General features: G+C 38.7%; 1 protein-coding gene and 1 non-coding gene across 4 annotated transcripts in view; both read right to left on the reverse strand.

The window, feature by feature from the left end:
* Positions 1 to 1099: 1099 nt before the first annotated feature.
* Positions 1100 to 1206, reverse strand: LOC115505790. Its single transcript, XR_003966146.1, has one exon. It is a non-coding gene; the product is annotated as a U6 spliceosomal RNA (small nuclear RNA).
* Positions 1207 to 7917: 6711 nt separating this feature from the next.
* Positions 7918 to 16941, reverse strand: part of KIFAP3 (kinesin associated protein 3) — a 161092-nt gene continuing 152068 nt past the window's right edge. For 2 of the 3 annotated variants that reach the window (XM_030302531.2, XM_030302533.1), the window contains one exon: positions 7918 to 8385. In XM_030302531.2, coding sequence (XP_030158391.1) covers positions 8277 to 8385 — 109 coding nt within the window. In that variant the 3' untranslated portion in view covers positions 7918 to 8276. Of the gene's footprint in view, positions 8386 to 12384; positions 12454 to 16941 lie in introns of all 3 variants that reach the window. The other variant, XM_030302532.1, reaches the window with a different exon arrangement.

The raw sequence follows: 16941 nt of genomic DNA on the forward strand, positions 1-16941 counted from the left end.
ATCCCAAGCAGGCTCCACCCGGCTGTGAGCATAGAGCCTGATGTGGGGCTCGATCCCACAACTGTGAGCTCATGACCTGAGGTGAAATCAAGTGTGGGATGCTTAACCGACTGAGCCACACAGGAGCCCCCTCTGCTCTTTCGAGAAGAGGCAAGAGTGGAAGAAGGGCTCATCTGCCTTTCCTACCTTCAAGACACCGAGAAAGACCTGATGGAATCAGGTAGACGAGTGGTGAGATCAGAGTAACCCTACACAAAGTTTGTAAACAGGCATTTTAATAACAGAAAATCAGACCAAGGGAGAATGATTAGGTATTATATGAAAACATGATCACACGAAAGAGTTTGGGGAGAGAACAACTAAAACAGAGGGAGACGCCATCAGACAAACTCACAACAAAGGCAAGGCTGGGGAATAAGCTTGGTCAGGTTTCAGATGGGGGCTCAGTACCCCGGCACTCTTCTGCTCCCCATGGTGGTAACCACATTGCTTAGGTAGATGGGTGCACTTGGAACTTTACTGTGTCTTCATTCTGAGTGCTGTATTGCTGCCTAAGGAGTGGCGACAGTGATGAATGGAAAAACAAGATGTGGTATATCCATACAATGGAACATCATTCCTCCATATAAGAAGTATTGATACATGGTACAACACAGAGGGAGCCTGAGGACCTTCTGCTACACGAAAGAAGCCAGACGCAAAAAGCCACATATTGTCTGATTCCATTTCTATGAAATGTCCAGGACGGGTAAATCCATAGAGACAGAAAGCAGACGAATGGTTGCCAGGGCCTGAGGGTAGAGGGGAAATGGGAATTGTCAAATGGTATGGCAATTTTGGGGGGGTAATGAAAATGTCCTGGAATTAGATCATTGTGAAGGTGGCACAACCTTACGGGTATACTAAAAAACACTGAGAGAACAAGCATGAGCAGGGGAGGGGCAGAGAGAGAGAGAATCAGAGAATCCCAAGCATGCTCCGTGCTGTCAGTGCAGAGCCTGACGCAGGGCTCGAACTCACAAACCTGAGTCGAAATCCAGAGTGCGATGCCTAACTGACTGAGCCACCCAGGCGCCCCTGAACTGTACTTTTTTTCTTTTTTAAATATGGAAGCTTCAGGAATTTGTGTGTCATCCTTGTGTCGGGGCCAGGCTAATTTTCTCTGTATCGTTCCCATTTTAGTGTATGTGCCGCCCAAGCGAGCACTGAATTGTGCATTTAAATGGTGACTTTGAGGGGCGCCTGGGTGGCGCAGTCGGTTAAGCATCCGACTTCAGCCAGGTCACCATCTCGCGGTCCGTGAGTTCGAGCCCCGCGTCGGGCTCTGGGCTGATGGCTCAGAGCCTGGAGCCTGTTTCCGATTCTGTGTCTCCCTCTCTCTCTGCCCCTCCCCCGTTCATGCTCTGTCTCTCTCTGTCCCAAAAATAAATAAAAAACGTTGAAAAAAAAATTAAAAAAAAAAATAAATGGTGACTTTGACGTGAATTATTTCTCAATTAAAAAATAAAGCCCACGTAATGTGTGTGAGCAGGCACAGGTGTGCATGTGAAGGAGAATGGATATATTCATCAGGTCATTGTGCAACACTTGTAACAAAAGAGAACTCTACATTGATAGCAGGGACTTGTGTCATATTCTGTGTTATTGTAACTGAACTAACGTGAGTTCACAGCGCGGCAAGTCCCAGATAGAAACTACATCAGGAGGAGTTGCCGCACAAAGTAAATTTATCTGCAGCACATACAGAGATCACCGGGAAAGGTTTCCAAAGCCGTGATTCCTCCAGCAAGGGTGGATGGGTTAGAAGGAACCCTCTTTAGGGTTAGAACGAATATTCAGATAAGGAAGCCTTGTCCTGGGATGTAGGGGCGGGCCTAAGGCTGCGCATGTGCCTTAAGGAAACAGGCCTATACATACTTTGTATATTATGTAAACGAGGTTTGTGCTCCTTCTTGGGCGGAGATCTTAGTATTATAATGAGGTACAGGTAGTTGTCAGTCATTCTAGTGGTCGCTCTATCTGCGCAGGCGCCAGTCAGGGGTTTTGCTCACACCGGTCTGGGTGGTCCGGGCCTGCTGGAGGTCGCTATCAGTGGAGGGGCAGTTTCAGTTCCACTTGACCTGTATTAAGAGATAAGCTGGAAAGAAGAGCTGAAGGAAAAATGTGGGACAAAGGTCGGTGAGTACCGGCAGGTGGGCAGTGAAGGTCGGGTCTTGGGGTCTAGCTGGTGACCTTGTTGAAAATCAAGTGTCAGAAAAACTGAAAATTAATTGGCAAGTCATAAAGATGGCATTAGAAATGCTCCAAGTAGGTAGACTGAACTAATCTCAACGAGAAATGATTGACAAGCTCAGATTCCCTTTCCAAAGTGTCTCATCACATTTCTGGAGTTTGCAGATACCTTGAGCTCCCCAAACTTGTGTGGGTCTCCTTTTCAAAATCACTGAATTAAAACAGATTCCTTCATACCCAGCACTGGAAGTAAATGAGCTCTGAAAGTTAAGCGAATTGAAAAGCAACACTTCCTTAGCCAGCCCTCCTGGGATCTGGGCCTTGATGGGCAGCCCCATGTTCACCTGGCGCAAGCTCGGATATTCGTGCTCTGTGGGGTCTGACTTAACAGTCACACACTTGCCCAGTGCTCATTACACAGCCCACTTGAGACACTGGTAAATTGCAGGTTAGGAGGAAAAAGCGGACTCGTACGAGATACTTATTCTGCTTTTAAGTAGCAGTTACCAACCTCCAGATTCCGGAATCATTTCCTTCAGTTCCCCAAACTGCCAACCTAGCAAGATTAGGAGGCTTGGAAGAGAAAAGGAGTAGAGGAGGTGATGTGCATGTTAAACATTTCTTCTCACAGTTAATGAACTGCAGAGTTTCTATATCGAGTGGTCGTGATGATCAAATACAAATACTTAATTATTTATTTTATTATTATTATTTTTTTTACAGTGGAAGTCCTGTATATTGGACATCTGGCAAACGAAATCTTTCTCAATGCTTTCAGAGATCATGATTTGTAGTAACTGATAATTTTACTGAGAGATGAATTTAAATTATTCGCACTTCAGAGTGGTAGGTTCTCTAGTGGTCTTCATTTGGGTAATAACTCTCGTGAATTCATAATCTTCGTTATCTATGGAAAATACCTGTGGTGGTGATGGATGTGAAGAGAAAGTGAAAAGCCTTAAGGAAGTCCTAGTACTTGTGATTTGGAGGATTTCTATAGGCCTTTGGATGTATCCCTGATAGAAGCAACTGTCGCATCACAAAACATCACAAACTTAGTACATAAGACACCGCGTACTTTGCTCACAAATTTGTAGGGCTTTGGGCAGGGCATGGCAGGGCAGCTCATCTTGGCTCATGTGGCCTCAGCTGGGGTAGCTTGAGGGCTGGGGGCTGGGATCACCTGAAGCTCATTAGCCTCTGCCGGTTGACTGGTTGTCTGCTGGGACCTCAGCTGCAGCCACCTGCTGAAGCCCATACACGTGGCCTCTCCATGTGGCTTGGCCCTCTCACATCATGGCAGCTGGCTTCCAGAATGAGCATCCCAAGGGAAGGAGGCAGAATTGAAAGTATTTTTATGACTTAGCCTTCACCTTTATGACTTCCACTTAACGCTATTGGTTGAAAACAGTTAAAAAAAAAAGTCCATCCATGTTCAAGGGGAAGAGGCATAGACTCCATTAGTAAATGGAGGAGTATCAATATCACTTTGTAAGATGAGCGTGTGAGATGGAATATATGGGGGCGGGCATCTTTTGAAAATACAACCTGCCACATCAGCCCAAAACTACAAAAATTGAAACAACAGCGATTTATCATTTTTCACAGAGAGTCAACTTTCTGTGGTTGGCTGGGTGGTTCTTCTTCGGGTCTTGCTTGAATTCACAAGACTGCGTTTTGGTGAGAGGTCAGCTGAGGGAGTGTGCTCAGCCGAGACGGCAGGGCTTCTGTCTCCCAGTTTTTCACAGCATGTCAGTCTCAGGGAGCGATCCACAAGGGCAAAGGCAGAGGCCGTGGGTCTTCTTGAGGTCTAGGCCCTGGACTCCTACGTTGTTTCTGCCACATTTTGTTGGTCAAGGCAAGATACAGGGTGAGCCCAAATTTAAGATGTGATAAAACAGTCTACCTCATGATGAGAAGAGCTGACAAATACCACGGCCATCTTTTTCAATCAATACACATTGCCTTCTGGCCCCAATGATTGACCTTCTGTTCCCATGCAAAATAGGCTCACCTCTTCCCCCCAAAGTCTCATATCATTGTGGCATTAGGCTCTGGCTTGTAGTGAAAGACACCATCGTAAAATCATATTCAAGTGAGGATGAGGCTTCTTGAGTGTGGTTTTCAGGGTTTCCTCTAGTATGGTTCCTCTTGATTCAGAGACTTGTGAACTGAAAGAAGTTATCTGCCACCTCCCCTGTCCACTCCCACCCAACACACAAAGGTGAGACAGGGACAGGATAATCACCAAGGATACTTGCATTCTGAAAGGGGTGCAATGGGAAGTTATTGTTCATTGCAGATCTGAAATCCTGCTAGGTACACCTGCAACTTACTCTGGGGTCACAGGATGTTCTTAGGGCCACTTAATGTCAGAAGTCTGAGCGTACTCTGTTTCTTGGAAGGCATTTTTTCTTTCTTTTCAGGATTCTTAAGGGAATTTCAGTTCATTTTCTCAAGAATTCTTCCAGAATATGTCAAGATAGATGTCACACCCATTTTTTAAAATGATTCATATGTTGTAGGGAAAAAATCCTTTTTAGCTCAGGGATGTTTTCTTCTATTATCTTCTTGGCTATTGTTCCTATACCGTTTTATTTATTTATTTTTAATGTTTGTTTATTTCTGAGAGAGAGAGAGAGACAGAGAGAGAGCGAGAGAGAGACAGAGAGACAGAGAGACAGAGAGAGAGAAAGACTGAGCACGAGCAGGGAAGGGAGAGAGGAAGACATAGAATCTGAAGCAGCTTCCAGGCTCTGAGCTGTCAGCATAGAGCCTAATGCAGGGATCGAACCCACAGACTGTGAAATCATGACCTGAGCCGAAGTTGGACATTTGACTGACTTGAGCCACCCAGGTACCCCGTTCCTATACTTTTTAAAAGGACTCTTTTATTGGAAAACCAACCAGTCAAACGTTGGTGCTCTGATTTTTACCTTCTATATTATTCATATTTAATCTATGTTCTTCTCCTCTGCTTTCTCAGAGAGGTTTTAGAATTTTTCTTTCATATTACTGATTTTTTTTTCAGTATTAATTCTATTCTTTAATGGCTCTCTATTTCCGGCAAGTCTTTATCCCAAACAGTAGGGAGGTTCTGCTGTACTCCAAAGAGAACGTATGTTGAAGCCTAATGCATTATCACTCCAATTTAGTAGACTTTCAAGAACGTGGCTAAAATGTATATGTGGGATTTTTGATATCTGAGGACATACCAGTGTTTTCTACATTCCCATTAAACTAGCAAAAACACAGAACTAGCATAGACACAAAAGAACCCAACAACTCACCTCACTGAAAACCTCAAGGTATCCTCAAAGACAGAATTTGGGAAGACTTGCCAATAATCAAGAACAGCTGGGTGGATTTAGACAAGACCCCTCCAGGAAATGCTTGGAAAAAAGTAGGAAGATCAGTTTATCTTTCTCTTATTCTCTGTTTCATGACTAAAGACCAGGAGGTTAGTCACAGCTAATCTTGGTACAAGAAACAAAGACTCTAAAAGCAGCCCTTCAACTGTGTTGAAGAAAAACCATTCTTTTCTGTGGGACCTTCTGACCATCTGGCTTAGGCCTATGCCGAAGATTCTTAGCATACCCCTCATGGCCTGGAGCGAGCCCTGGCACGCAAGGCCGAGTGACGGGCTTCTGACTGCCAGCTGTGATCAGAGCTGCAAGTGGTAATAGTACCAGGTTACTGTGTGTGATGTACCCCATCTGTCATTTCTGAAGCTTCTGTAAAGTCATGGCAAAATTTATAGCTTTCAGTTCTCTGCTGTGCAGAGTTAAGCACTAGGTGCTTATCCCGCGTATGGAAGGCAATAGGAAGGGGTAGAGAGTGTCCTCCTTCCCCAAGTCCCGACTGGACATGGTGGCTCTCCCACGTGGCAGGCATCATGAATCTTAGGAAGGTGACCAACACAGATGCAGCCGTGGGGGGGACAGGAGGAGGAAACAGAACATGAGGAACCTATTCCTGGCCCTACGTGAGAAAGGACCTTCGGGAACTCTCAGAAAGAGCAAAAAACTCATGAGGAGAAATAATTTCCAGCTATACACCAAGGCCTAAAAGCCATGGCAATTTAGTCATTAAAGTAAATGTGACTTTAATCTGTAGTCAAAATTTAGTGAGGTCAGGATATTTGACTTACATATAAATGGTATTTCTAAAAGTGCCCAAGGCCAAAATCTTTTGTTGTCTGAAGTAAGAATTTTAGATATTCTTCCTTATTCCTTTAGTAAAATATTCCTTCATAAATAACGTAAAGGTAAACCAGCCCCTGCCTGAATGGAGAGTTCACGATTTCTAACTTTGTGAAGTTCCAGAACTAATGCAAAAAATAGAGAGAGAGAGAGCACATTCAGGTAAACCTCAGGGAGCACAGCCCTGGAAATGTTAGGAATCGTTGGTGACGCTCTTCCTAAATCAATTTACAATAGTATGAGGAAGGTTACACGTTAGAATGTTTGCTTTATCTTTCTATTAATGTCACTTATTATATTGCATGTTTTATACTTTGTAGGTATGATAAATAATATTTAGTATTGAGGTTACTGCATTGGAAACATGGAGACAGGTCAGGTACTGACCAAATATATAAGCTTGGTCAAGTCTTTTGATGTCTCCTGGCCACAATTTTTTCAGCTGAAACAGCATGACAGGGTTTTGCATCAAAGACCCTTACCAGCTTTAATATTGTGTGGTTAAAATGGAAACTAAGACAAATAAATGTATGCTTTCAGAAAGATCAATTAGGTTGCTGAGTTCAAAGACACAAATCATACCTTAGATTCACATATTCCCTAGAAGCATATATACTTCCTTATACATAGCAGGTAATTAAGAAAATCTGTTTATGATATTTAAAATTTTTATGTGTTTGGTTTCTCAAATACATAGATAGACTGGGTTATTTAAAAGGCCCTTTCCAGCTCTATTATTCTACTAAAAACATAAATCAAGCCAAATAAATTGTGTAGTAAATCAATGAGATTTTCAATTCAAGGACAGAAGTCTTATCTTTGATCTATAAATTCCCTTCAAAGCCTCATATAATTCCTTCCATAGCAGGCACTCAAGCAAATATCTCTAGATTATAGTTATTCATTTTGCTTTGTTTTTCAAGTAAGTCTCCAACGCTGTAATATGAATCACTTTCAAACCTCATTATTAATTATAATGTCTATTTCTAACTACCTAAATCTTATAAAGACAAGTACACAAATGGGAAATGGGTGAGAAAAATATTCTATCCCTTAATTGTCCTCAATGAGACTTACAGCTTTTCCATACTTTAGATTCCATGAGTAATAACATTTAAAAGCCCAATACGAATCTAGGTTCATGTGCACTAACAGATGTCTCAGGTATTCTGCCTTAAAATCAGAAAGACAGGAATTCAAATCGCGAAGAGACTCCACGCATACATAACACAGCTGTGGCACATGTTCCACTGTAGATTGAAAACTCACTGTTAACTTTGGGAAGCAACCCTGAAAAGGCAGATGGAATGGAAAAATGAGGTGACATTCTTTTTATAAACTTTAAAGTAGCACACATCACACAAAACACTTAAGAGTTTACGAGGGGGGAAAAGGGCAGGGGAAAAGAAAATTCATACGCACCCTATATAAGCATGAAACTCTTAATGATACACATTAAATAGAAACACATGACTTTTGCTAATTCATTTGTACTTTATCCTTCTTTTTAATAGAAATTAAATTAGTCACTTAATGTACATAATGTAGTGTTTGTTTTCCAGTCTAGTTGCTTTTCAGCATTTTCTTTTGCGTCTCTTTGAATAACATGGGCAATGTTATTCATCATCAAGATGTGGTTTGATGAGTGAACAAAGTCAAACATCAACTATACTTAACAGAGGACGGAGGGGTCAGAGTTAATTTGTAGCTAACAACATGGAAAAAATAAAAAGAAGCACAGACCCACAATAATATCAACATGCATTATTAGTCAAGATTCAAAGTTAGCCCAACCCACACAGATTTCTTCTAAGCTGAGAGTACATATGGAAAGGGATGACTTTATCGAGTTCCATAGCCGTAGTAGTAAGGTTCATCAGGGCGGAATCCATAAGCTGTGGCAGGGCGTCCAAGAATGCCAACTGATTGGCCAAAGCCATCCATTCCAAGGCTGAAAAGAGAAAAAGGAATGATAAGTTATATTTTTCATCACACATCCACACGGGAGGCCGGGAACTTGACACCTCCAAGATTTTCTTCCTAGCAGCAAAAGTGATTAATGCGGCTATCATTAAGCATTTTTCTTCTTCATATATATATATATATATATATACATATATATGTGTGTGTGTGTGTGTGTGTGTATGTATGTGTATATATACACACACACACATGTTATATATATAATATATATTTAATACTAGTTTTACTGAATTAATATAGCCACAAAAATGTGCATAATAAATATTTCTAACAGTGTGTGTTAAAAATGTTGGAAACCTCTGTCATCAGGTAGTATTCAAGACAAAGAGGAGGACAGATCAGAAAAGTTTTCATAAATTACATTTATATATGGCTTTTATGCCAGAATATGAAAAGATTTTATGTACTAGCAATTATCAGTATAGTACTGTTAGGGAACGACAATACTAAAACTTGTAAAATGAGTTTTGTTATCGATAATAAAATTTTTTTCACATAGGATTGTTAATAATCATGCATGCATTTTGAGTTTTAGCAGTAAAACTCTCACTCAGGGTCAAATCATACCATAAACCTATGACTAGAACAGGACAAGGAATTTTACAACATTTGAGTTAGTCAGATTTGATCTGCAAATCCTTCTCTGACTCCTCAAAAAAAAAAAGTCATACATTTCTTTTGAATTACAACAAGATAATTATAAATTTTGTCAGTTTATTCTATGGAAATAATAGAAGCCTAAAGATGACCTTCGGCGTTATAATGACATTTGATACATGGACAAACTTTATTGCTTTAAAAATTATTCTTTCATCTATCAGTAAATTTAAAAAAAAATCTGTTCTCCAAGGCACTTTTTAAGGATCAGAGAATTATCCAACACTTAGCCAAATGACAAGGTACTTATCTGGCCAGGCAAAGATGGCAGCTAGAACATGCTCATGCACAGCTCATGCAGTGAATGCTTCTGAGCTTATTTGCAATCAAAGAAAAACAATTTAGAATATAGAAACATGAACTTTGAAAAAAATAACATATTTAAATGATTTAAGATTATTTGAGGCATATACTAGATGGAAACATACTTTATCAGTAAAATCTCAGTATGATTAAAAAATGTACTCATGTAGGCACTACCTTCCTCTCAAAACTCAAAACGAGGTTAAGTTAAAACACAATAGAAGTAACTATTAAAATATTAAAGGTTTTAAATGATTTGTGTATGCGTGTACACATATGTGCATGTGTATACTGAGATAGGACTAAATAGTAAATATAAAAAACCTAACACATATAGGGCGTATTATTCATGTGAATCTACTGCTCAGGGAAATGGAATTTCTGAGGTTTAAGTTTTAGGTCAGCATTTGTAGTGAGTGATCCTGAAGGAAACAAACTTTTTGGGCTTCTTCTAAATATGTGTCTATGATTCTCCCAAAAATTGGCTGCAATTTTAAAGTCTGAGTTTTATTTTGAAATGGCAAAATAGAAGTACATCCTTCCTACCTTGGCCTCCTGGGAAGAAAGATAAGTTTTATGATGAAGGGAAACACTGCTCTAGAGGTAGCTTTAAAGATGTTACAGAAATTAATGCAGTCCATGAACAGAGATACACCTGCATCAGTTTAAAATTAGAGGAAAAGTCGGCCGTTGACATTTTTTTCTCCTGAAGCACTAAGGCTAACAAATACTCATGTATCCAGACAACTCTCAATTACGTAAAAGTTGACTGGATAGCTTATGCATTTCAACTCCTTCCTTTTTCATCTAATTATTACCTGCCTTCAGACACTGCTTATGTTTTTTAGCATCTTTTCCGAGGCCTAATAGCAGGAGACTTAGGTTAAGCTCGAGTTAATTTTATCTTTGTTTCTCAATCAATGTAGAGGCTTCCAAGGGCTTGGAAACAAGAGGCACAGAGTAGATCAGTAAAGAAAATACGCAAAGACACCTTAAAAACAGAACATCTCACAGAGGAACTCGTAGCACTATTACTGTAATTCTATCGAAAAGAAGAGAAGCCTCAGAAGGGAGACTGTCGGCCATGTTGGCACAGAACAAGATGCTCCCCAGTGGCAATGTTGGTACCAACCCAAGCAATTCCTTGGGGTGACCTATAACACTATTGGGAATATCTGATTTTTGGCAGGCTTGTCCTCATTGAGGAAGGGACCTTAAAAAAGGTTCTGATTGTGTGAGGTCATTATACATGCAAACTGCAAAACTGATTTCTATGATCAGTAGGCAAACTTCCGATCATTGTATTTCCATGTGGCTTGACAAGAGGGTAAAGAATACACTCAGAAATTATCCAATCTGCCTGATGTAAATTGACAAATGGACATTCAGCTGTTTTTTTAAGGACATTCTCTGTCACACTGTTGGTAAGAATTTGCACTCCAAGTCAAGTTAAAGTAAGATCGAACCTTGAACACTGGCGAGTTTCAGTTTCTGAGCCTGCAAGTTTACTGTAATAAAGTTCTATTTATGCAGTCAACAGTTCACCCAGAGACATCTGTGTGTTCTGGCCAAATTGTTTGAACTTCCACAGATATCATTTGCAAAAAAATTTTAAGGAGAAAAATTAGAAACTCTAACAATGAGTTTTTCTGTAATGATCCATCACATATCACAGATGAACTTGCTGTTTAAAGAAAAGAATATCTGAAACATTATGACCAGCTTGAATGGTACTTTGACAGAAGTCCTAGGTCCTTTTGTATTATGAAAGATCAGCTATATGTACACAAGATCTTCTAAATAAAATTCACTCTGAAACAGAATAGGTTGATTTTCTAATCTCTCGTTTGGTTCTAATATGGAGGGGACACTGGACTATTCAGGATGCTACAACCTGAAGCTACATATTCTTCCGGGATATGTGGATACATGCTGTGCTTTCTCCCTTGGAATAAAGATGTAGCCTTGTTACTTTTGAATCTGGTTCAAAACCAGGAACACCTAATCATAAGTTTTCCTTGAAACAGGAACGGATAGATTCTTTATGTAAGTTTGTCTAGAAGGAGATAGAAATGTGAATATAAAAGGGAAGTATGGCAGCAAAACTTGTGCTTTCCTGATCCACTAAGGACTCAGAGTACACAGTAACTTGCATGCCCTCACTAGGGACCCTGAGAACCCAGAGAAACTAAGCTGTGATACGGTACACCTGCCCTTGCCCTGTATGACTGTTCTTCAGATGAGAGTTTGCACACTTGACTATTTATATTGGAATTTAATCTAACAGCTCACATGTGTTTCCATGTGTACATACTTTCTTCCAGGCATTCCTAACCTACATAAAAAGCCGTGTGTCCTCTAGATCAGAAAATGCCACTACTAGACCACTATTTTTTTTTAATAGGACTGTGTAGTGTCATTTAACCATTATCCTCAATGTCTAGATATCATTTTTAGACCTTTAAATTAGAAAGATAACAAAATGCAATCTCTTCTTAAAAATATCTTATTTCTAGTTCAAAGAAAATGGTTACTGTGTGTTGTGAAAAGACAACTAGGAAAGGTAAGGGCCCCCCAAATCCATCTGCTACTAAGTTTTCTGTCCCAAGAACAATGATTTGGAGGTACCTAGAAAGGAAAATGACAAACTCTTTGTAACTAAGAAATTACATTTAAAATTCAACAACAAATATAGAAATCACATCAGGATTTTATTTTTACATGAACATTTAGAAACCTAATTAGCATTCAGCAGGCAGGAGACAGAATTTTGCTGTAATATTTACAAGGCTTCAAACAAATTTTTAACAGCATTCATTATATTTCTAAACTTGCGATGATTCAGAGAGGGGGGAAAAAGGGAATCGAGGCATGACAAGTGGCCCTTCACATGCAGCACATCACAAGGGGACCGGCAGCCAGTAAAGAATTGTAAGCACTCTGGGGCTCTACTTAGACTTCTGTGCCAGGGTTGACGTTCCCGTAGGAAGGGAAGAAAATCACCTACCTCTAGCTGTTTGTGAGGCTTAATTAGTGCATATTTGTAAAGCACTTTGAAATCCTTGGATGGAAAGTGCTGCATAAGTGAAAAGTATTATTATTTTATTAAAATTCGATGAAAGCAACACACGTCTTTATCTTCTTTGAAATTCCCAAGTCAGCAAAATGAATGCAGAGCAAATGATGACAATATTAAAGGATGCTAATAAAAATAAAAAATAAATTCAAGCCAAGTTCTCTTTTCACAGGTCACAGAATCTTTGGCTTGGAAATATTTTTAGAAATAAGCTAGACTGTGCTTCCATTCACCACATCCTTGACAGGGTCTATCGAATTCTTTGCAGAACATCTCCAGGAATGGGAGTACTCACAGGGCAGTTCTTCCATTGTGGGCCCGTCACACTGTTAGAAAGTTCTATATCTTGACCTGTAATCTGGTTGTATTAGTTCTAGAATTACCATTTGGAACCACAAAAGAAATCCAATTCTTCTTTAATATGGTTACTTCACAACTCTTGTTTACTCAATCCTCATGACATGGTTTCTCAAATCTTTACTATCTGATTTGCTCTCTAAATAACTTTTGAGGGCTGCTGGGGTGGCTCAACCGGTCAAGCGTCCGACTTGGGCTCAGGTCACGATCTTGCGGTTTGTGGGTTTGAGCCCTACATTGGGCTCTCTGCTGTCACCACAGAGTCTGCTTCAGATCCTCTGTCCCCCTCTCTCTCTGCCCCTCTCCCACTTGCACACATGCTCTATGAAAAATATTAAAAAATAAAATAATGATTTTTTTCAATGTTTATCTTACAATGAAGCTGAAAATGATGTGATACTGTACTTATTATGTGGTCTGAAACCAGCACAGAATACAATGAGATCCTGTTTCTGACTCTCTAATAATGTAGGCTAAAAATGCACTGATCTTAAATTTTTTAAAGAGTCGTTACCACAAAATGGCTCACATTGAATGTATATGTGTGTGTATAGTTGTGCGTATGTACACACAGGGACACACACATGAAGTTTTCACACTGAATTTCATCTTTTTGGTTTGCGTCTTTTTTTTTTTTTAAGGAATTCTATTCTCCCTAAGATAAAATCCTTTAGAGTAATATATTTATAAGTAGAGGGTGGTGATTCTTATTAACTACCTTTGTGATCCATGGGATAATATCGAAGGCTAGAATTCTTTTGGGATTGTCAAGTGAAAGGACTGAAATAGGCTAACTTTTTTCAGAGGAAGGATATTATAGAGCTGTGTGAAATGTTATCTGATAATAGTTTTCTAGAACAGTTCATTCTTTTTATCAAATATTCCAATATATTTATCATAGAATCAAAATCAATATTTTTATCTTCCTAAGTAGATTATAAATTGATCAGAGTAATTTCAGCTTTACTATGATTTGTCATGAGAAATTTAGTAATACGTAATTGTGGTAGTGAAATGTAATAGTGATCCTTTGTATCCATCCATCCATCCATCCATCCATCCATCTAAATAGTACATGAGTTCCTATAATGTGTTAAGTATAGTATTGACAGTCAATGTTAAAAAAAAAAAAAAAAGATGTGGTACTGGGAAGGCAATAAGTAAGACATGATCCCTTGGCCATGCATTGGAGGCAACTAAACATGGAACAAAATTCTGATAATAATATGATGTTGTATTACCTGTAGTACATTTATAAATTGCTACAAAAGAATAGAAGAAGAACAAATATTTAGTATAAAGTTAGAGTATAATAGAGGTATGTACAAATTGTTCCAAAAGAACCTAGGGGACTAGAAAGTCTTCACAGAAAATATTTTTATTTTAATGCATCTGTCACTTCATGACTATATCTATACCTATCTATGTATCTTTTTACTTTATTTCCTATGAGACTATAAGTACCATGAATAAAGGTAAAGACTGTCACTGTCTTATTCATTGCTATATCACTAGCATCTAGCACTGTATCTGACATGCAGTGGGCATTCAAAAAGTATTTTGTATGAATGGATGAATGTAAAAGGACAAATTGGATTTCACTTGTGGCAGCCTGAGCAAGAGAGAGAAGGCACTGAAGAACAGCCTCTGGTTTGTTATGGTTAAAGTCAGGGTTACGATGAAAGCTGAACCCAAGTGGCAGCAGATAAGGCTAGAAAGGGATGTTAAGACTAGATTTTGAAAGCTCTTCATATGCCATGCTAACTATATACTTTGGGAAATTTGTCTACGATTTTTTAAAAAGGGGAACAACTTACGTGTTTTAGAAAGAGAACTGTGGTAACTAATGGTGTTAGACAAAAACATGGGGAGCATTTAATAGAGAATATTATGGCTGTCCATATGTGAAACAGTGAGAGCCCACAGAGGCAGCAGAAGAAATAATGATAATCAAATATGCTACCTTTCATGATAAAAAAAAAATGGTATCACTGGGGTGCCTGGGTGGCTCAGTCCATTAAGCAGCTGACTTTGGCTCAGGTCATGATCTTGCTCGCAGTCCGTGAGTTTGAGCCCTGCATGGGGCTCTGTGCTGACAGCTCCGAGCCTGGAGCCTGCTTCGGATTCTGTGTCTCCCTCTCTCTGCCCTTCCCCTGCTCGCACTCTGTCTCTCTCTCTCTCTCAAAAATAAATAAACATTAAAAAAAATGGTATCAATTTCTCTTTTGAAATGGGTTTTTTAGTTATACTTTTACCATTTGGGAACTGAGAATGAAAAGAAAGAATATCAAAACTGGCTGAAATTTTAGAGGTTATAGCTAACTGGCATGAAACAATTTTGCCATAGAAATATGCTTCATCAAATAACTAAGAAGCCGTAGTATTCCATGTAGATGAATACCACAGACTGTAGAAATAGCTTGCCTTTGAATTCAGTAGGAAGAACTAGACTATTCTGGCAGAAGAGAACATATTTTTCTTGAAATTCTTATGTATAGTAACAAAAGAAGTGTGAACTGAATGGGATAAAGCCTATAAAATTGCACCCAGCATTAGATGTATGATTAAATCAAGATCTCAATGCTTGTAATTTATGAACTAAACACTAGATGGAGAGCTTGTCTTATCACTGAGTATCGTTTACTTTTACAAAGTTTTAAAGCAAGTTTTAAGTTTTATCAAATTGAAACTTCTTAGCCTACTTAACATTTAGAGAACGTGGTTTCCATTGCATTTATCATATAGTCCATGTTCTCATTTTATAAATGTGAAATAATTTAGAGCTAAATAGGAATGTCATTCATATGCAAAAAGGTTGCGAAGGTGGGGGCCTATGAGTCTTGGACACTGAAAAATGTAATGTACGTGCATGTTAAGTACTACTGCTATAGGGACAGCTTCTAAAATTTTCGCTGAACCTGTCCAAAGCACCTTGTCTCTCTAAATTTATATGCGACAAATGCATATTTTAGGTTGCTAATAGGTGTTAGTTGTTGAACTTGAGCCTTTGTATTACTGAGGTAAACACACTTAAGCAGTCTTCTGATGAGCTTTACCAATATATATCAAGTTCAGCTGTCATTTCCCATTTAGTTTTTATTCTTAATCTTTTACATGCATAAGTATCAATTTTCCTTTTATTATGATAAAACTAAATGGCTAATGACTCTTAAAGAATATTTTAGTGGAATCGAACCAAGTAGTATTTTCCCCAAAATCAAGGGCAAATGATACGAGTAGTGGGAGGTTGTACTTAAAGTACTCATCTGGAATTTATTTTGAAAAAGTTTTTTAAAAGACATCTGTCAGTTCTAAGGGGATATATACCACCTTGGGGACAGATCCTTTCAATTTAGTTACAATACTATGATGCTTCAGATAAAAACTAATTTGTAGTAATGATGGGAGAAGCATGTGTAAAACAGTCACTGATTTGTTCCAAATGGTAAAGAAATTCCATTTTACTGATGCTCTTCTAATTTCATTTAATTCACACTTCTCTTATTATGCATCTTAATCTGTTGTTTAACCCATCTCCAGGACCTATTTTAATGATTGCATTTTTTATGTTGAGATGTTATAGTTGGCACTTTTTCATATTATGACATTGCACTAATTTTCTAAATTCCTTTGTCTTTTTAAAAATGTTATGGTCTAATTGAGAGTCTTCTATTAATTCTAGTTCCTGGGCATCCTAACTCTCTGTTATGCCTGACAATTCTCCTTTGTGACAATACTTTTCTTCATGAGCTTTGCAATTTTTTTATTGTGTTCAATTTCAAGTTGCCTTTATTTATTCATTTGCTTTTGCCTGTCTGTTAGTCCTTGAACTTGAAAATATTACTATAGAGAGGTTCTGTATTTGTTTATAATACATTGAGGCTTCAGGGGGTTCCACTGTCCTGAAAACATTTTTAATGAAAATTACTTGATTTGGGGTTCACTAAATTGGATGAATAGTATAAATTCTGAACCCACACACGCTCATGAAGAAAGCTTGTGATTTCTTTCTCCTGGGTAACTCTCCTCCTAGGGCCTTGGGGCAGAAGATAAGTTTTGGCCATTTCTCTAGGCTGGTGAATTACAATCATCTAGTCCTTTTTTCAAATGATGAGAAAAAGGCAGCCCATT

This window comes from Lynx canadensis, chromosome F1, assembly GCF_007474595.2.
Source record: "Lynx canadensis isolate LIC74 chromosome F1, mLynCan4.pri.v2, whole genome shotgun sequence".
NCBI lineage: Eukaryota > Metazoa > Chordata > Mammalia > Carnivora > Felidae > Lynx > Lynx canadensis.